General features: G+C 43.6%; 1 protein-coding gene, 1 long non-coding RNA gene and 1 pseudogene across 5 annotated transcripts; 1 reads left to right on the top strand and 2 right to left on the bottom strand.

Annotated features, from left to right (window-relative positions):
- Positions 1-1077: 1077 nt before the first annotated feature.
- LOC101778121 lies at positions 1078-6831 on the top strand. 4 transcript variants are annotated; one of them, XR_002675993.1, is made up of 12 exons: positions 1078-1368; positions 1553-1624; positions 2790-3010; positions 3112-3313; positions 3480-3807; positions 3908-3968; positions 4049-5009; positions 5100-5268; positions 5396-5652; positions 5880-5940; positions 6032-6520; positions 6601-6831. It is a non-coding gene; the product is annotated as an uncharacterized LOC101778121 (long non-coding RNA). The 4 variants fall into 4 exon arrangements; XR_001163045.2 differs by having other exon boundaries at positions 1487-1624; XR_001163047.2 differs by lacking the exon at positions 1553-1624.
- Positions 6832-12092: 5261 nt separating this feature from the next.
- On the bottom strand, positions 12093-17544 carry LOC101777706 (annotated as a pseudogene).
- Positions 17545-17928: 384 nt separating this feature from the next.
- On the bottom strand, positions 17929-20565 carry LOC105915173. The gene is made up of 5 exons (XM_012849082.1): positions 20356-20565; positions 19676-20269; positions 19188-19279; positions 18506-18617; positions 17929-18402 (listed from the first exon to the last, which is right to left on the bottom strand). Exons 1-5 carry the CDS (start codon positions 20563-20565, stop codon positions 17929-17931), a joined length of 1482 nt encoding a protein of 493 aa, XP_012704536.1.
- Between the last annotated feature and the right edge of the window lie 939 nt (positions 20566-21504).

Below are 21504 nucleotides of genomic sequence, written 5' to 3'. Positions count from 1 at the left end.
ATCATGGACTAATTAGGCTTAATAGATTCGTCTCGCCGTTTAGCCTCCACTTATGTAATCGGTTTTGTAAATAGTCTACGTTTAATACTCCTAATTAGTATCTAAACATTCGATGTGATGGGTGCTTAAATTTAAGCAAGTGAACCAAACCAGGCCTAACAGATCTACTCCCTCCGTGCCGTGCAATAAAAATCCTGGCTTCCTGATGCTGCCTTTGCTTGTTGGCTGCTACAGCATGTAGATCCGGTACACATCTGACTGTCTGACAGTCGATCTGCGGCCCAAAACATTAACAGATTTACTAACAATAAAAACAATTTAAAAGACAAGAACAACATTAACAGATCTACTAATAATAAAAAAACAATTTAAAAGACAAGAACAACAAATTTAAAAGAAAAGAACAAAGCCAAGACCTCCAACCGTGGCAGGCATGGAGAAGAACACTCTCCTCCGTGATGTGCCCATGGAAAAGAGGGATCTCCTCCGTGGACGCGGGAACAGAGCCTCTCATCCGTGGACGTGCCCATGGAGAAGAAGACTCCCTGGACTCGCCATGGATAAGAGGCCTCTGTAGACGTGGCCCGTCCATGGGGAAGAACAGATCCAAGAGAGCCTCTCATCCTTAGAGAAGAGGGCTAGGAGTGGAGAAGATAAGAGAACAGAGCACCGGAGGAGAGAGACGTCCGCATATCTCCTGGCCGCTTGAGCCTCCTATAACCCTATCTTTACCTATTATATAACGCCTCTGCCCGGATTTTTGTACGTCGTGGTCATTTTGCAAAAAAAACCCTGACGTTTCGTGAAATAAACCCTCAGTCCAATTCTGAAGAGATAGGGGGCTCGGGTGGAAAAAGGAGGGAAGGGAGGGGGTTAAGGGGAAAAATCTTCTTCCGGGGATTGGGCGTGCCCCCGCGTAGCCCCTGGGCGCGGCGAGGGCGAGGGGCGACCCGACCGCGCCGCCCTCCATGTCCCGCGCCGACCGAGCCACCCCTTCCCGCGCCGCCCGCTCCCCGGCCTCGGCCCCGGCCGCCCGCCTCGGCCGGGGGAGAGGGAGGAGGAGCCGGGGGAGAGGGAGGAGAGAGAGAGAGGGGGGGGAAGGAGAGGAGGTGGGGACCGGAGGGAGGAGGAGAGGAGGCCTGTGGGCGCGCCGCCCGCCCGCCCGCCACGGCCGCGCTCGAGTTCCTCCGCGCCTTCGAGCAGCACCGCCGCAGGGCCTCCTCATCGGACCCTTCCTCCCCGCGCCCCCGCCGCGCGTCGCTCTCCTCCTCGTCGTCGCAGCCGCGGGGCCGGGGCAGGCTCTTCCCCGCCCTCTGCGACCACTCCCCGCTGGCCGTCATCCCGGCTCGCTCCGCCGCTTCCTGCAAGGTCCGTTTCCCCTTTATGTCAAGCTAGCTCGGTAGCTCTGAGCAAGGCTAATCGTGCGAAATGATTCCTTGATTGTTTACTCGAGTGTTGGTACTCCCATTGCTTGGATTTACTGCAGAATTTGAAGTTCACCTCAGATTTAGATGATTATTTACCTTTTGTTATCCGATATGTATTACACGAGGAGGAGGAGGCCGTATTACAGGAGCCAGCGGTGAATGTTTTTATGAAGCTGTATGGGTCAACTTACTATAAGGTGCATAGTGGTTACTATTTTTCTTATTTCATAACCTTTTATCTTCTCTCACATGTGAGATTTGGATCAGAAGGGATATCTTGATATGTCTGTAGCTTAATGATCAAATTTTTTGTGGCAGGAATAGAGATCTGAATATGCATCTCTATTGTACTATGCCTTGCTGCTTAACCAGTCTATCAATACTCCATGTCGCCATACATGTATTTTTTTTCTTGGATCATGTTTTGCTTTGGGTTTTGCCTTAGCATTCCTCAGTGATCTTCACCTAATCTGAGAGTCTTTTATTATTTTGTTTTTCTTTTGAGGTAAGGGTTAGATAGGTGGATGCTTTTAAAACAATGAATCTGTTTAAGCAGGTTCTAGAAATTGGCATAATGGAAGCCTGCAGTTTGCAGCCTACGTATATGCCAGTTTCAGTGTTTGTTCATGGGATGTTCTGATTTGCCTCTTTGCCAGCCTGATGATTACCTCTTCAATAGTATAATGGAGATTGGAATACACTTGACCGTAGAAGCTGGCTTGGCCGCTGTGGTGGACCATATACTCCCTTCGTTCTAAATTACTAAGTCCATCCATCCATGTAAATATTGTGTACTGCCTGTTGTAATTCCATCAGTGGTTCTTAACAAAAATGCCAGCTTGCATTCTAGCGTACATTTTCTAGCTTTCTTATTAATTTATCTCATTGTTTACCCTTTTTTCCACGTATTTGAATTTTGAGCTCGTTTGGTTGCTATGTTGTGTTGAGATACAATTTTGGTTTACCCTTGTACTGTTTTGCATCAAATTGCATGATGACATACTAAGCTCTCTTCATTATTTATGGGGATCCCTTATTTATGTTCCAGTAGAGCATGGGCAAATCTGCATGATGTTGGTTGATTGTACAGCGATAGAGTAATATTTGTTCACATCTCTCCTATGTGTATAAATTTTCCTGTTGAGAAACAATATCCATCCAACTCATATAGCCAGTATACATAATGGGAATTCTTGCAGTTCTGAGCCTTGTGTAAGGTGTTCATGTAGTTGGAGGTATATAGAAAAGTTTCAAATTTTCTTGCTCCAGTAGCATTCTACTTGTAATATTCATTTTCAGATATACACTACAAGTTTCAAATTTTCTAAAGTGATTTATGTTCTCGTCTCTCGTTTTCTGTAGATATAAGCGCCTACTTTGCTCGGTTGATCTTTCAAAGGATTTCTTCTTCAGCTACTCTTACAACATCATGCGCAGCCTTCAGAAGAACATAACTGAGAAGAATACTGGACATTGTTTATGAAACAATGTTTGTATGGAATGAATTTCTGACACGAGCAATTCGGAATCATCTCAAGAATACCAGTTGGACTGTTGCCTTAGTCCATGGATTTTTTAAACAGGTATGTTCTTTTTGGGACAACTAAGTTTAAAATTCTTTTGTTAGTGTGTTAATTGATCCCTCCTTTAAAATTCTGATTAATGAGCTTATCCGAATCACCAGTACTGTCTATTCATCATCGAAGACCACAAGTAGGGCTGCTGCTAACTCAATGCCACCCAACTTAGGCGTTTCACTCCACGTCTCATGACCTGATATATAGTGAAAGCTTGAATAAAGGGTTTGCAAAGGCATGGCTTTGTATAACCTGCTGACATTTTTCAGTTTGAGCTGCTTCAGGCTTTCCTGAGTCGAACATTTGCTCGTAAGTCTCAGCAGACTGTTATTGTTTTTGTTCAGTTCTTCTAATTTATCTTCTGTATGTTGCTGATACAGAGTAACATCATATAGTCTGGACAGTTTAATTGTTTTCCCTCAATGCTTAGTTATGAAATTCATTGCTATATTTTTTCTGTTTTAACATTCCTTAGCAAGTAAGTGTTGGGCACTAGATCGGGGGCAATGGAGGTCAGGACGAAGCTCTATCAGGCTATCAGCAACCAGGACGAAGCCGCCATGGATGCCTGCGCAGAAACACCACCTTGCAATGACGGGTCAAGCAGTTGCGCAAACCGCAAAGAATGCGTCAATTCTATTGGAAGCCAACCCCGCCACTGGCACCAACGATAGGAGGCAGCAGCGAGGTGAACTGTATCAGTTTAATTTGCTTATTTTTGCTCATTGGCTTTTGTGTGCATGGTTGAAAACCACCGGAAACTATTACGGGTCGGAAATTGCGCAGACTCGGCGACTCGCCAAGTGAGTCTTGTTATATTTTTATTTTCTCGTAGCAACGCACGGGTACTTTACTATATATGAAAAGTCCAATACTGACCTCTACTCTGCTTATTATTCTCAGGAGAAGGATGTCACTTCATATAGCTCAAGTAATCAGATGGAAAAGAAGCCCAACAGATGAGGTCTGGCTAACTCCTCTTTTCTTATAGTCTGACTTTGTGTACTTAGTTTATTTTATTTCTGACTAACTGGCACAGTACAGACCAATCAATATGAAATCACATGGAAGTGGGAAACATTCAGCTATCCAAACTGTGCTGTCTTCTAAAATCAGTGGAAACTTGCTGCTCGTGATGGTTTGCCTGATCACTGTACAGATTCCAGATAAGTTGATCGAAGAATTACAGAATACCAGGAAGAATATAATGCATGGAATTGTAAGGGTGTCTAAAAAAATTGACTAAAAGCAGTGCCATACTGGAGAGAAACACTGCTATCCGTAAGTTCTATGCATGCTGTGTGAGGTACAATCAGAAAGGGTCTCTTCTGGCTTTCTTGCTTAACAAACAAAACAGTAGTAAAACATGTGTGTCAGTATATACCAGCACTCTGGCGTTACCATATGAAAAAAGAAATGTGACTCCTTCAACTTTAATCATGAAACCAGACAACTTTTTCTCACAAGTTTGGGTTTCACTAAAGCGATAATTTCAGTTTTCATCATCATCTTCCAGCAGGTAGTCTTCTATTTGATCTCTGAAATAAACAGTTTGCTGAATCAGTGCACTGAAGAACAAACATGATATTAGCAAATGAATGGAGTGTTGAACATGTGGAAACAAGTGGTCATGTAAACTAAACATCATGCTAAGAAGCAACACGGAAAGGTTTAATGTTTTCCTTTAGTATATCACTGATAACATGCACAATAAATACCCAGACAATGAGGCAGCCTACAAAGCCTCACCTTAGTGAGCTGGCAGATGCAGTGTCCACTTTCTCAGTCCAAAACTTCGGTAGTAGTGAAAAGAATTGTCCATACGTATCTGTAGCAGATGGTAGAATCTGGAAATGGCAGCTTTGACAACAATGAGCAGTATAAAGATCAATTTTCTTCTGGGCCTTGTGCTTTGTGTTTTCCAAATTCTGGAGTTCTGATTCACTGAACGGGCTTCCACATATCAGGCAGAGAATCTCAGAGAAAGTAACAAACTTTCTGAAAGGTATGCCTTGATTGCTGTACTCGGATTCCTATGGATTTCCTTGCTGTCAAAAAAAGAACTGAAATTGCTATGGATTTGCTTGCTGTCCAGGAAAAAGACAATTGGTGGGAACTATGTAAAGATGCACAAAAACATAGGAATATACTTTCCCTGTCCAATTAACATGTTCATTTTCTGTATTCAATAAAGCTGACAAAGTGTAGGCAAGCAAAAGAGATACTGTCGTTAGATGGTGTATGAATTAGAGACTTTTGCAGAGGTATGTAATCTACAGTTATTTTGATATAATCTAACTGTGACAGTGATGGTAGTGAGCTTAGAAATGTTTTGTTTTATTTTATATGACTAGCAGAGAACTGATTATTCTATATACTGAATTCATTCAGGTTCTAAAGACTTCCTAGAACTCATCAAAAGTGCATTTGTGGTGGGGCCCTGGAAGATTAGAAGTATATCAGTTTGAACTCTAATTTGTGTTCATGTATCATGCAACCTTTATTTTGTGAAGTTTTGCTGAAGACAGGAGTATGTGTCCATCATAGAAATCGAACTACGTTTCCTATGCTTAGGATTGTATAAAAAACTATGGTGTCAGGCCAAGGCTTCGGTGCATTACTATGAAGCTTGGTGGGCAAATGGGCATGTAAGTTATCAATGTGTTTGCTAAATGCAGCATTATCATATAACAAATGGATTCCTACCATCTAGCTTTATTAATTATAGATCTTTCTTTCAACTGATGAATTCCATTGCAACAATATATGGCATGATATTCGGATACTTTTTTTTGTTGTTGGAACTGCATGCTACTCTGTCACCATAATTTTCTGGCTGTTATCCTGTGACCTCTACTCTGCTTATTATTCTCAGGAGAAGGATGTCACTTCATATAGCTCAAGTAATCAGATGGAAAAGAAGCCCAACAGATGAGGTCTGGCTAACTCCTCTTTTCTTATAGTCTGACTTCATATAGCTGTGTACTTAGTTTATTTTATTTCTGACTAACTCATCTTTTCTTATAGTCTGACTCATGGAACTAAGCACTCAACTTTTGACTTCTGCATAACTTCAGAATGCTGCTTGCTTGGACAATGAGATAAAATATGACCAAGATTTCGACTATCATTATTTTGGTTTTAAGACACAACAGAGGTATTATCTGTTGAAACCTGGTGGAAAGGTCGACGAAAGGCCGCAGGATATGTTGATGAGAGTTTCTGTTGGCATACATAAGGATGACACACTGTATAAGAATTGCACTATATATAAGCGCTTGGCATGCTATTACATTAGATTGCCTCATCTGTGAAAAGTTTTTTATGTGACATTTATAGGAGGAGAATCGTGTAAGGGATCTTTTCTATGCTCTGTGGGTTCCTGATCTGTTCATGGGAAAGGTACAACGCAATGAACTGTGGTCACTGTTTTGTCCCAATGAAGCTCCAGGTTTGGCCGATTGCGATTGCTAGAGAGATGAGTTTCAGAATCTGTACGATAAATATGAAAGAGAGGTAAGCTGGATGCTGCACCTGTATATACAATTTTTTCAAGGTGACCAAAGATATATAATAACACAGCTATGTGATTTCAGGGCAAGGCAAAGAAAGTGGTTATTATCCACGTTGAGAATGCAAGGAGGTCAAATATAAGGCGCAGGACAATTGGGATAGATGTTCAAGGATTGGCAAATACTTTTATTCTACTTGGAATGCCATGAATTGGTGATTGGCGAGGAGATATTTCCGGGCTCGCGAATGGCGGACTGGTGATTGTGTAGCGAAGCTAACATATTATGAACAATTGAATAATAACGTGAGAGCAAGTAAAGACCCGTAGCAACGCACGGGTATTTCTGCTAGTTTTATATATAAGACAGAGACGCCCACCAGCCCCCACCGCCCACTTAATATATAGGACAGAGACGCCCACCAGCCCCCACCGCCCAGCAGCCCTAAGTAATCGCATCGTATCGGTTACTTAACCCTATTATAGCCCTAATTAATCGGCCACCGCCCACCAGCCTCGGAGCATCTCTAACAGCCTCTCCCTATAGGAACAAAGATTTTAGTGAAAAACTACCCTCCAACAGCTTATCTAAATGGTCATCCAAATATAGCCATCTTCTATTCCGGATTTTTCGCTAACCAAAAATATAAGACGAGAATAGCTCTCTGGAGTGCGCATGAGATATAGAAAAACTGTTGGAGAGTGAAAAGATATAGAAAACGAATTTTATGCAAATGACTCTCCAAATAGTGATTTAGAGAGTGAGATTTAGAAAGGCTTTTGAAGATGCTCTTACTGTAAATAAATACATGCGAGTTTTTCGGAGGAATTAACTCAGACGCGTGATGCAGCCCGTTTATCCAATGCAAGTCAAAATTTACTTCTCCTTCCCAACCGCAGGATGCCCGCGGGAGAGCCGGATCACGCGCGGCATCGCGGGATTTCCTGCCATGCGACGGTTGGGACGCATGCAGCATGCAAGATTAATTAGCGCGGCCAGGAGTTAATGAGATTTGGATGGAAGTTTAGATTCCTTGGTCTTGGTGAAAACTTCTAGGCTCTGTTTGATAGAAAGTGTTAAAGTTTAACGCTCCCTCTGTTAAACTTTAACCCATTTGGATATTTGGATGGACTGTTAAACTTTAACACTTTTGCTGAAAAATGACAGCATTACCCCTCAATTAATGCTCTTAATGGCTGCCTAATACTCGTGTATGCTTCATGTTTCCTATAGCGTCAAGTCCTGGCATTGAGTTTTGGCGCCAAGTCTTGAAACGGTTGTTGTTGCTGCTGTTACGTTTGGTTTTTTTTTCTCATTTGGCCAAATCAAAGAACTGAAGGAGAAAAAATATTCAAATTATTTGCATTGTCCTATAAACACGATACAACACAAAGAGTGCACAAAGATTGTCAATATCATTACAACACAACCATACAAATAATCTACGATTTGTTGTACAAACCATTAGCTAATTCATCACGAAATGCATTCATATTACAATTTTCGTCCCCTGCTTGGGTATTTGTCGCATGTCCTTCATAGTTTGGCGCTCCGGCCATGGGAACGTAATTTTCATCCCGATCGCACATACCGCGGCTATATCATTCTCTCGAATGAAATTATGAATTGCCATGCATGCTACTATTATTTTACTTTGTTTGTGCATTGGAAAACTTGGTATACCCAATAAAATCCTTCACTTCATCTTCAACACTCCAAAGGACCTCTCGATAACATTTCTAAGGGACGAATGTGCGTAGTTAAAAGTCTCTTTCATACCTCTTGTCATTGGGCCACTCCGAAACTCCGGTAGATGATACTTCGTACCCTTGTAGGGTGCAAGGTAACCCAGACGGTTTGGATATCCCGAGTCAACTAGGTAAAAGTTGCCTATAAATGAAGACAATTTTATGAGGTTAATAAAGTTGGCACGATTTATTGTACAAATGAAGACAATACAAGTACAGAAAGAAGTGTACCTGCAAGAGGATGCGGAAACTTATCATCATATTTGGTTACGGCATCAGTGAAGACTCTCATATCATGAACCGAACCAGGCCATCCACTGACAACAAATGTGAACCTCATGTCGAAATCACAAATAGCCAGCACATTCTGTGTGGTATATCCATGTCTCCCGGTGTGCTAAACCACTTTATCATTTGGCACCACAACTGGTACATGCGTCCCATCTATAGCTCCTATACAATTGTTGAAGTATGGGGCAAAACGAGGGTTTTTCAATCTCTGTGCACGGTCTTAAATTTTGGGTCCTTTGGCTTAATAATATCCACTGCTAGCTTAAGAACACTACATGAAAACCCTATCGAATGTACGGTTTATTGTTTCCAAGGATTTTACAAACCGGCCCTCAACTCGTCTAAGTGATTGGGGTGCACCAATTATCCAAAGAAACATTCCTAAAGCCTCCATTGTTGACATTCCTCTAGTTGCCCGCAACCCATAGGTGTCGACCAACAAGTCATGCAGCTGATGAAATAATGGGTTTGACATCCTAAACATGTTGTAGCAAGAGGTTCTGCTAGACAATGTTTCCTGTACCCATTCTATACCCGACACAGTAGCAACCCTCTTTGGAGCTTTGACCATGTATGTATCATAGTACGTACCAATCATGATTGCAGCCTTTAAGATGTCCCGAGTCCTTTTACGACGATACTGTCTCATCTTCATGAGAGTACGAATCTCTTTTGAAAAGTCATTCACTTGAAGAATGATCATCACCATCCTAAGTTAGCAAACAAAAACATGTCATCCATCAACCTTTACAAAAGAACAGGCACAAATATAGCATATTCAATCCATAATAATAACAAACAGGCACAAATGTAGCATATTCAATCCATAATTATAAAAAACAGTCGCATATTGTTCAAACAGCCAAACTTAGTAAATAAAGGAACTATAATTTTTTAAACAGCCACAATCACTACTTAGGATCACTAGCTACTGCTAACTCAACAATATTATTCTCTTTTCAATATCTCTTCAAGTGAAGCAGCCTTCCTTTAGGAGTAGGTATGTTGCAGAAAAATTATCTCTCATAGGGATATTTGAATAAGTGTCTGCCTACATAGAACTCTACAGTATCAGGGGTTGCTCCACATTCCAAAGCCAATTGTTGACACTTCTTAACAGATTGTGCCATCTCTTGCATAGGGGTCAGCTTCTATCTTTTCTCATTGATACTGGTAGCAAGAGTCTCCCCCACATTCCTGAATATGTTATCATTAGTATCTTCAAAGGTAGTCAACTTATCAATTAGAGTGGTCATCATCTTCATCAAAGGGCTTTTACATTTCTTTCCAGGACTAGTGGTAGTGGACCTGGTGATGTTGCTACTTCCCCTCTTCCTATTGTTATTGCTGACTGGGTTGTCCTCAAATTCATTAAAAACCCCATCTGGACCATATGCATCTTCTTTCTGTACATGTTCACCATCTTGTTCTTCTTCCTCTTCAAATCCAGGCACATAAGAGGTAGAGCCGTCCACTACAACATCATGAAACATCTTCTCTAGGTGATCAATGTAATCTGGAACACCATGCTGAAATTTCTTACATTCACTATATTTGCCCTACAAATGGATTTTGAGGTTATATAGGAATGTACATATAGTTACTGCAAACTGCATGCAAATTTAGTGAATGCCCTTCACTTTGGTGTTTTTTCCACCACCAATCTGGGGCATATATAGTACCATCAGCCTTCCTTCCAAGACTAGTATCTTTTTGAAGTAGTTTTCTAGAAAGAATGCAAAGTTTTCAGTTGATTAATTCTATTCCTGAACTAGGACTTGTGATGTCTCAATCCAGTGGCCATGTAGTATTTGTCAACAACTATCTTCAAACCTCTTGCAGACATGGTTCCTTTGTGACAGTTGCCTGCTCTAATTTGCTCAACCCATAAATCACACAACAACCTGGTATTTGGTTCTGTTCATTGTGCCTTGTTAGTTCTTATCTAGTGCATAACAGAGACATAGAAAACCCATCACACACAGAAGAGGTTACAACAATGCACATTATCAAAGTCTGAAACTAACCATCACAAACTGAACAGAAATTCATGTTTCTAACTAACCACAACAAACTAAACAGATGAACCATGACATTGCTTTGAAGCATCCACACATTCTAATCATTTAATCTTTCTGACCATCAAGGACTAAGAAGACACACATTGTAACCATTTCATCATTGTAACCATCAAATTTAACCATCCAAAACTATGAACAGATCAACCAAAAAGAAGAGGATGAGTATAAGATTTAACCTTGGAGGTGGGGAAAATAAGTTCGACATTCTGTACACCACCGTCTTGGTCATCAACATCAACCCAATCCTCTCCACCATAGGGCATGTATCATCAGCACTAACTGTTCCTTCACGACCACCAGAACGTCTTCCGCGGCCACAGGGACATCCTCCACCGCGTCCTCCGCTGCTGCCGGCACCGTCGGGCAATGAACCAACGAAGAGAGACCTCATCGCAGATACTTTGCTGGCGCCTCCCCAGCTACCGCTGGTGCCTTTGCTGCCGCCACTTCCTCTGCCGCCGCCACCTCCTCTGCTGCCGCCTCCTCCTCTTCCTCCATTGCGAGGCACGCGTAAGCCGAGGGTACGACTGCCGCGGCCCCAGGGTGCTCCTTCTCCCCGAAGCATCTCGGAGTAGGAGTTGAGGTCAGGGAAATCTTCGGCCTGGGAGTTGAGATCCAGGGCTTGCAAACTCTCACGAGGAGCTCCAGAAGATTCCGCCTGCGAGAAGAAGTCGAAGCCACCGGCGAGGAAAGGTGGATCCACGTGGGAGAAAAGGTCTTGCAATCCACCCATCCATGAGCCCCGGGGAAGGATTCAAGGCAACGTGGCGCACTCCTGGCAGCGTGGATGCCGTGGATCTAGGGCGCGGTGGGGAGGAAACGAAGAATGGTGGGAGGGGAGTTCCTGGTGGCGAGGCGGAGTTGGCGGCGAGGGGAAGAAAGGGAGGGAGGGGAAGGCGACAGGAGGGGAAGAACGGGGAGAGGGGATGGCGGGAGGGGATGACCTGCGGGCAAGATGGATGGCCGCCGAGAGGAGATGGTGGCGGGCGGGGAGGAAGCGATACGAGAGGGGAGGATGGGGAACAGATGCGGGAAGGAAGGATGTGCAGGCGGCGGGTAGGAGAGATAGAGGAGGAGAGAGAGGGGACAACCAAGGAATAAGTGGGGAGAGGAACCACTTTTAACACCTTTAGCAAGTTTTAACATCCCCTCCATGTGTTTATGGAAAAAGAGGTGTTAAACTTTAACACCACTTTTTTAACATAAATGTTTGACAGCCAATTTGTTAAAAAAGTGTTAAAAGAGGGGTTATAAACTATCCAAACAGGACCTTAGACGCCTCTCATATGCGAATGGAGAGAGTAACAGCCTTGTTTGGCAGTGGCGACAGCCAACAGTGGACACGCACGCAGGGATCACAGACAGGCACAAGGATGATCAACATCGTTAATACAACCTAGAACCTTGTGTTGTAATCACAGTATATAATAATAAAATACATATAAAAGCAATGAACTGACCTAACTCCAGAAACAGCCAAGAAATGAATATCAAAGGGGGCAAAGCGCCCCCAAACACACCAAACATCTCTCATGAATAACATCACCAGCCAATCATGAAGCAATAATACAGAAGTAAATAACGAGCCGATACGAGAAATGTGTACACTGCAAAGTTAACTGGGTTCTACTTTAACATCCATGTCCGTGGTAACCAACAGTTCCCCCATTCTCGCCTTCGAAGTCTCATAGTTGATAATTTACACCAGTTGTTCCTCAACTCTTTGAGAAGATGATTTGGTTTCGTTTGGTTGATCATATACATCCCTAAGAAGCTAACTGAACTATCACTCAGGGGGCAAATATGATGAATCCGTCAAGCTTCAATTACAGAGCAAATCAATGAGAGCTGGAACCTTCCTGTTGGTTTCCTCTTTCTCCATCCCTAACAAGTATTGGGAATATACAGTCAAACTTGATTTCTTTTATAGTTATTAATGTAAATGACTATTCACTAAGCACTTGATGAAAAGGACTTACAAATATAGCCTAGTAGAAGAGTGTGAGGAAGGCAAGAGCAACAAAGCCATACTGGAAAACATTGTACCTGCATATTTTGTGGTTCAAGTATCAAAATACATTCTGAGTTTTAAACCTCTGCAACACCTGTAAACAAAGCAACTAATTTCACTCTTCATTTGAGACTCACTTGTAAAGATACTTAATTCCACGAAGGGATTGCAATGTGTGGCCAAAGATCTCTTGAGCAGCAGTTGCTTGTGCATAGTAGGCAAAAGCCGTGGCACCGAACTGAATCACACTGCAAGTAGAACAGCAGGAAAATTATGATAATTAGATTAGGGGTTTTAAATCACGAAATACAAAGTCAACAAAAATAGGCAGTCAATACTCATGGAAGGGTTATGACATTTCTTTGAACCAAGTAAAATCAACAAAACTCATGCTCATACAGAAGTCATTTTCATCTTCAGTGCATGCAACATAAGAAAAACAATTATAGTTCCATTCACCATGGTAGATTGAGGAACATGCCAATATGATCATTTTAACTGACTACGATTGTCTTTCCAAATGAAAGCTTAAAAACAATTTCAGATACAAATCATGCATGTTTGGTAATGAAATTTGGTTTTGACCACTGTGGAAAAGATACAAATCATGCTGCAGGAATGTAATAAATATCCATTACCCTGTAATGTTCAGTGAAAATTAAAATTAAACCCTTTGACAATTCATAACATGTTACAACGTAACATGTAAGGAAGGCATTGATGGCATACCTGATGGAGCAAAGTAGTATGAGCCCAACATTAAACAGGAAGGAGTTCATTAAAGTGCCTCCCCATCTGAAACAAATTGATTGGTTTGTTATAAGTAAAACTGCAGGGAAAAAAAGTATGCCAAGGTATGAGGCGGTTACTTCATCAGGTGAATTGTGATGAAAACAAGTTTCAAACCAAGCATCATCTCCCCCAGCAATCACTGCAATAAGGAGATAGAAGCAGAAGAACGCGAAAGCAGCAGTCCCAAGGAGACCTGGTACATAAATCAGAAGATTAATTGGATTGTTCTCCTCAGCAGCATAAGTTAACAAGAATGCAAGATCAGAAGACACCCCAAACACCATCCAACTTAATGAAGACTTCATTCAGGAAAGAAGATAGAGGAGGATCAATCAACAAGGATATGACGATATGTTCAACCCAAGCTATTGAAACAATTAACCTGCAAGCACAACAACGTTTTGAAGAGATCAATTGGGAAAGTGCACTTCATTAAGATACAAGACAAGAATAAGGACAGGACAAAAGGTTTGCACTAACCCAACAACGCCAAATATAAGTTTATCAATGTACCCAAGGACTGTGAATGCCCAAGTAGCCTCAGCCTGTGCCAATAACAGGTGTCAGGGAGAGAATATTAAACATAAAAAACCTATGACATGATAGTTTACATTGGATTACCTGTTCTCCTTGAGGATACATCTCTTCTAGAGCCTTCATGTCATCTTCCAGAAGTAATAACTCCTGATATTTGAAACAGAGAGCTGAGCAGTCAGTGTCACTACAATACAGAATACACAAAAAAAAGGTATGACAGGAACATTGGGGAAAAGGTCTACACTACAATAGTCGGGGACCAAGTACTCCATATGAACACACAAACATCATGTGGCATGCCCATTGACACCAACTCAACTAGAGAACTTGGTAACCACCAAAACTTCAAAATGCAATGACTTCTATAAATACATGTCGAAAATACTTTCAACTTTTATTTAAGCCAAAGATTTGGAATTGATCCTTATTCTGATCATCGACAGACATCACTAAAGTATTGCAAACCGCGAGTTCCCAGTAGCTAAAAGGGGGGCAGCTAGGTACATAGCTTTTACGTATTTGAAGTAGCATGCCTACATCTGTAAAGGACAAATGCCATTAACTAATCTCTTGTGGTTACTTTATAACACCACATGTAAAAGGCTAAATACGGTGGTTGTTATTGTTGTGAAAGTAATAGCTAAACATTACCAATGCATGGAAAGAGCAATTTCAATGAAATGTGTACCTTTTCTAAAGCCTTCACGTTCTTGCGCCATTTCCGGCCCTTGTTCCCACTTCTTTCTTCTTGGTGTAGGGCTTCAGCCGCTTTTTTCAACTCCCTGACCTTCTTTCCCAATTCAGTTGCTTCCTGCAGGGCACATGTTTAACCTCAAGGAAACGTTGATATCCAAACAATCAATAATTACTATAGCAACAGAAAGATTGATCACAAGTGAGGCAAGCATCCTTTATGATCAAAATGTTGTACATGAGAATGTATGCCCACCTTTATATACTGCGAGCGTGTAATTACAGCTTTTGGACGCCGAACAAATGAGAATATAAGTCCCAATGGAAGGCAGGCAATTCCGACACCACCAAATATCTACCAAGAAGAAAAGGTATAATTAGCAAAATGAAAGAAAAAATTGCAGTACGATGACAGCATGATTACAGGTTACAGCAGTACTAAAATGGCAGGCCAACACAGTGTTCTTGTTTCACATTCAACTTACCATGTCTAAAAACACTTGGCAAATTTGAACAGAGCAATACCTATACCAAAAATGCCGATAACACAAAACATTAAGTTAAAAATAAACTCACCGTGAAAAGCACAGATCCAACGATTGTAGTAAGAGCAACCACATATTCAGGGAAGGTAGCACGCATTGTCCAAGTTGTTTGTGAGTTAGCCGGTGTAGTAGAAGCCGCACACTGAAAACACAATACGGGAGAGGTCAGTTCCATCTAGTCACCAAATCTATAGGCCTAATTGTTGGATAAAGCAGGAAACTGGAGAACCAAGAACACGACAATTAGATGCAGTCAGAGACTAGTACTTGTTCAGTGAAATGTAAAGACAGCAGAAACAGACTAAAAGTCATCAACAAAGAACAATGACTAACCTGACGAGGCAATTGATTAAAGCAAGGCTGGCCACTTGAGAATCCAGAAAATGAGTTTGGAAATGGCTGGACTGATGAAGATAGGTGCCTGACAGTGAAGTTCACTTTACCAACAAGTCCTGAAGTAACAAAATGGAGATGGGATCAGCCTACTTAGGTAAACACACACCATCACAAGACTGAAAAGGTTTGACATTGCTGAAACTTAGGAACTTGATGATATCTGGTGATCACTTCATGACATAAGTGTTTAGCCATAATCATCTCATGTTGTTAATGATCAGTAATTTGTGCAATAGGATCTGTATAGAAGGTAAAAATAAGGTTTCTATCAAGGCATACCCATCCTATGCAATGTAACTATCAAAAAAGCGGTACGGTTTTAACTCGTAGTCATATGACTGTAAAACAAGAGGAGACAAACTAATCTTTTGTTGTGTAAACTAAATAAAATCCCCATGTAAAGGAATGTCTATGTAATCCACAACACATATATACAGTAGAAATAAATATAAACTAAGCTCATGAAGCACCAATTGAAGAAAAGCTTGTCCAACACCAGTTGAGATGGTTTGGACATGTACAACGGATACCTCCAAAGGCACCGGTGCGTAGTGGAATCCTAAGCCAGGATAGTAACGTGAAGAGAGGCAGAGGAAGACCGAAGTTGACTTGGGTAGAGGCAACAAAAGGAGACTTGAAAGGATGGAATATACCCAAAGACTTAGCCTTAGATAGGAGTGCTTGGAAAACAGCTATTCACGTGCCTGAACCTTGATTGCTTCTGCTGGGTTTCAACTCTAGCCTACCCCAACTTGTTTGGGACTTAAAGACTTTGTTGTTGTTGTTGTTGTAAGCTCATGAAGCACAGGAAGAATCATCCCCTGATGGGCAGCAACAAGGGGAACTGAATTCCGGATCTGAGCAGTTGTGGAAATACAATATTGATAACTCAAGGGGAAAAAAGGAGGTTCAGAGCTCAAAGCTGTCGCTTCAAATCGAGCTCAAATGCAAGGAATCGCTGGAATCCACCACAAGATTCGGGCAAAAGATGCCACATTTTTTTGAACTGAACTACACTAAAGTGCTAGTAGTATTCAGAATCTCACTCCAATCATGGAGAAATCAGAAGAGCATTCTGAGTGGGGGATGAGGAGAGGAATGGGGGGAGCATGGACTGATCTGCGCGCACAGTATAAGATGCCGAGGACGAGGCCGCACACCACCGCGGACGCGACGACCCACAAGAGCGCGGCCCTGAGCTTCTTCCCGACGGACCTGCAGGGAAGGCGGATCCAAATCATCAGGAGAAATGAAGAAGAAGGGGCAGAGATGCAGCTAAGGAGGAGGAAGATGGAAGCGGCGAGGGGGAGCAAGTTACTTGTCCTGGTCGCCCTCGTAGTAGAACATGGCGAAGGGAATGACGAGGAAGACGAGGACGGCGTCGACGATGTAGACGACGAACCAGAGCGTCCTCATGGGAGCGTGAGGTTACAAGCCCCGTTGTAGACGGCCTTGCGGCAGGCCTGGCGGTTGGCAACGTCGGCGGGGAGCATGAGGATGGAGAGGACGGCGACGGTGAGGCCGAGCACGATGACGAGCTTGGGGAAGTAGGCCTGGTTGGCGTCGTCGGGGTGCTGGTAGTTGACGAGCAGGTAGACGCTGACGAGCAGCACCAGCACGCTCACCACCGCCGCCACGATCACCAGCGCCACATTGAAGTCCCCCATGGGACCCCCGCCGGCGGATCTCGGGCCCCTCCGCCTCCTACTGCTAGTCCTACTAGGGTTTGCGCAGTCCCCCTTGTTCCGGCGGCGCCAGCGGCGGGGGGTGAGGGGCCACCACCGGCGAGCGGGATCTGGGCCGCGCCGCGGGCGGTGGGTGGAGGACGGGAAGCAGGGAGCTGCGGGCGAGCAGCAGCGGGTGAGGGTGGGGTGCGGTGGGTTGACGACGCCGGGAGAGGGGGAAAGGGACGGGGGCGAGGCGACTAGGGCCATGTTTAGTTGCCCAAGACCTCCCAACTGGGGAGTTACTGTGCAGGTGAAATTTGGCCCTCAGGCCAAATTCTGGAGGTCCAAACTGCTGTCCCCAAACTTTACAATACACTGTTGAATCATTGTACCATGCACTGTTTCACCATTATAACACAATTCAGCATGGCCCATGCATGTTGTCCTCCAAAAAATACACTGAACCAGGTCAAATGACAACACAATTCATAGCTGTTTCAACAACAAAACTTCAAGGAAAATATTCTCAAGTGCACCGCAAATTATTACAGATTCACAACACCGAAAATTGTTACAGATTGACCACACCGAAAATTATTACACCGAATCACAAAGTATATAAACAATTATATGTCCTCAAACACAAATTATTCAAGACCTAGCAAACAAATGTTCAGCAAGCATGTCTCGGAATGCATTCATGCTTGCCATGTCCGCACTCTTCGGCGCAGGCACTGTTTTCGGCTGATCCTGAGTGCCTTCAACAGGCACATAGTTAATGTTGCTGTCCACTATACCAAAGTGACTATCAAAGTCACCATTAATCCTAATGAAGTTGTGCAACGCCATGCATGCACATATAATCCGTGTCTGTGTTTCTGGTGGATAGGCCGGGATGTCCAACAATATGCGCCACTTCATTTTCAACACTCCATACGCCCTTTCGATCATATTTCTAAGAGATGAATGTGCAAAGTTGAATATCTCCTTCATACCTTGTGGTTCTGGCGCGTTTTGAAAGTCTTGGATGTGATACTTGGTCTGGCGGTAAGGAGCCAGGAAGCCGGTGCGGTTTGCATACCCCGAGTCCACCAAGTAGTATTTCTCTATAGGAACAGTAGATACCTGTAAGTTTACAATGGTTGTATTAGAAAACACTAGTGACCTACAAACAGTTATGTGTACCTCTAGGTGGCTTTGGGAACTTGTCGCTATAAGTTGTCATTACATCGTCAAACACCCTCATGTCATGCACTGAACCCGGCCACCCAGCAAGCACAAATGTGAAAACCATATCCAAGTCACAAGTGGCCATGACATTCTGGGTTGTCTTGCCCTTCCTACACATGTGCTGCATAAACTTTGCACTTGGCACAACTACAGGAATGTGAGTGCCATCTATTGCTCCTATGCAACCCTTGAATTTAGGGTAGAACCGATTGTTTTGCAGCCTAGGATGCATTGTTCTAAACTCTAGGTCCCTAGGTTTAATGATGTCGGCAGATAGGTCTACCAGACAATTGAGGACTTTGTAGAATAGGCTATGCACAGTGGCTAGTGACATCTCAAATTTGTCCTCTGCTTGCCTAACAGATTGTGGTGCCCCACATATCCAAAGGAACAATCCTAAAGCCTCAATAGTGCTAGATTTATTTGATGCTGTCAGCCCATACTCAGATGTCAACAAGTCATGCAGCCTATAAAACATGTGTGGGGTCACCCTAAACATGGTGTAGCAGGATGTTTCATTGGCAAGCTTGTTAACTACCCATTGCTTCCCAGTCAATGGTGGATTCCTATACGGTCCTCTATTGCAATACATGTCCATATGAATAGCCTATCCATACGCACCATAGATAAATGGTGCTTCATCATTGTCTTCTACCACCAATGTTCAGAATAGTTCCAACCACTCGGCCAGCAACTTCTCCTCCTCCTCCTGGTCCTCGACCTCCTCCTCCACTGAATCTTCAACTTGGGCACCAAAATGAGCAGCAACATCCTGCGCATTCCAAAATAACACAGCAACAGTTAGTACAAATCAATTGGTAGCCATAATACTAATTGCTGCTACCTTCAGTGAAACAACACCCATCCGAAGACAGAGGCAATAACTTTAACAAGTAATAACCAAACTGCTCTAATGAACAACCATGCTGTTAATATAGCATTTGCCAACACAGTTCATCAAATGTTCATCATCACAACATAAACAATACCAGCACAACTTAATTCAACAACAAGACATGACTAGCACACAAAAGATATGCCAAGCACACACAAAAGACATAGGGTCTGGTTTACACCATAGAGGCATATTGCTTGATCATTACAAGACATGACTAGCACACAAAAGACATGCCAAGCACACACAAAAGACATAGGGTCTGGTTTACACCATATAGGCATATTGCTTGATCATTGACAGCCTTGCTTCAACAGGTGTGCACAGGAAGATGTTGCGTAGGTCATCATGCATGCAGATCTTGACGACACCATTCCAGAGTTGTCCTTCCATCAGGTGCACTCCAAGCTCTGTCGCTGAATCTGTCACTAGTTTCTGTTCTTGCTTCCTAGCATCCTCTCGCCGCTGCTTCTTGTCCATCACATCTTCAACCTCCTTCATCTTATCCTCCAAGGCCCTTTGGATAATTGATGTCCTGTGATCGTAACTGGAGTTGAACCTTGTCATGTTGCTGTTCATGTTCCGAACAGCACCGCCCTTGTTCTTCTTGCTGGGGCTTGTAGCAGTGCTGCGGATGCTGCTTGAGCTCCTCTTGCTCCCACTGCTGACTGGGGTGGCACAGTTGCGAGGGGTGCCACAGTCCGCATCAGCAACATCTTCTTCGCCGCTGCTGATGAAGTTGATCTGCCGGCTGACCCCTGGAACAAAGGACGTTTCTCCAGTCACTGCTACTCCACAGAACATGCGGTCCAGCTCGTCAATGTATTCTGGCCATCCATCCTTCAGATCATACCAGTCCACGTGCCCCTGCATTGCAAATAACAACACACAAACATTTAGTAGCTACGACAGGAAGGAAAGGAGTACATATGAGGTGTTCACATATCACTAACCCTGCAATTGGTCTGCCACCACTTATCACTAGCAATCACAGAGCTATCTTCTCGGTGCCCCAAGCCTGTGCACTTTGTCCGCAGATCTTGGATGAACTGCCAAAGCAACTTCAACTGCCTGTACTTGTATCCAAACTGCTCACTGTTCCTGAACTTGCCAGTCGTCGCTAGGAACTTCTCCTGAACATCTTTCCAGCCCCACTTTCTCATGTTGCCACTCTTGCAGTTACCCAACTCAATTTGTTGGCAGTAAAGCTCACAAAACACCTGTGTATCCTCTTTTGTCCACTTGGTCCTGCTTGGCTCATTCTGTGCACAATGTAATTGAACAAGCAATGCATGAACTCCTATTGACAGTAATCATGACTAAGCAATACATTTGATGCACACCAGGGATAAATGTAATTGAACAAGCAATGCATGAACTCCTATTGACAGTAACCATGACTAAGCAATACATTTCATGCACACCAGGGATAAATGTAATTGAACAAGCAATTCATGAACTCCTATTAACAGTAACCATGACTAAGCAATACATTTCATGCACACCAGGGATAAATCATGATTGAACAAGCAATGCATGAACTCCTATTGACAGTAACCGTGACTAAGCAATACATTTCATGCACACTAGGGATAAATGTACGCGCCACCACATATCCAGATCATGGAAGTAAAGAGGGGGAGTGGGAACGGGAACAAGTACCGGATTGTTCTCGGCTTCCACTGCTTGAGCCGCGCCACGACGCTGGGAACCGCGGGCCCTGGCCGTAGGACGCCGCTGACGAGGCAAGGGAGCCGTGGCCTGGCCACCACTGCCGGAAGCCTCTCCGCCGGCAGGGCTGACCCGGCTGCTGCCGCCTCCTCCCACTCGGTCGCCGGAGCGAAGGATGCCTTCGTAGTCGTTCATGTTCGGCCACCCGGAGGTTACATTCAGGTTGAGGCCGGACAACCCCAGCTGGCTTGGGGTGGGCAAGGTGGACAACAGGGTCTGCTGCGGCACGGAGGAGAAGGGGTTGTATGTACCGCTTCCTGAGCCCGGCGGCTCCAGAGAGAACAAGTTCCTGGTGCGGTGGCCGGCGTCGTAGCCGGGGATGTTGCCGAAGTCCAAACCCGAAGAGCCATCTCCGTATCCGCCGGCGTGAA

This window comes from Setaria italica, chromosome IX (genome assembly GCF_000263155.2).
Source record: "Setaria italica strain Yugu1 chromosome IX, Setaria_italica_v2.0, whole genome shotgun sequence".
In the NCBI taxonomy this organism is placed as follows: Eukaryota; Viridiplantae; Streptophyta; class Magnoliopsida; order Poales; family Poaceae; genus Setaria; species Setaria italica.
The sequence above is the reverse complement of the archived record's forward strand: the minus strand, read 5'-3'. Positions and strand labels throughout refer to the sequence as shown.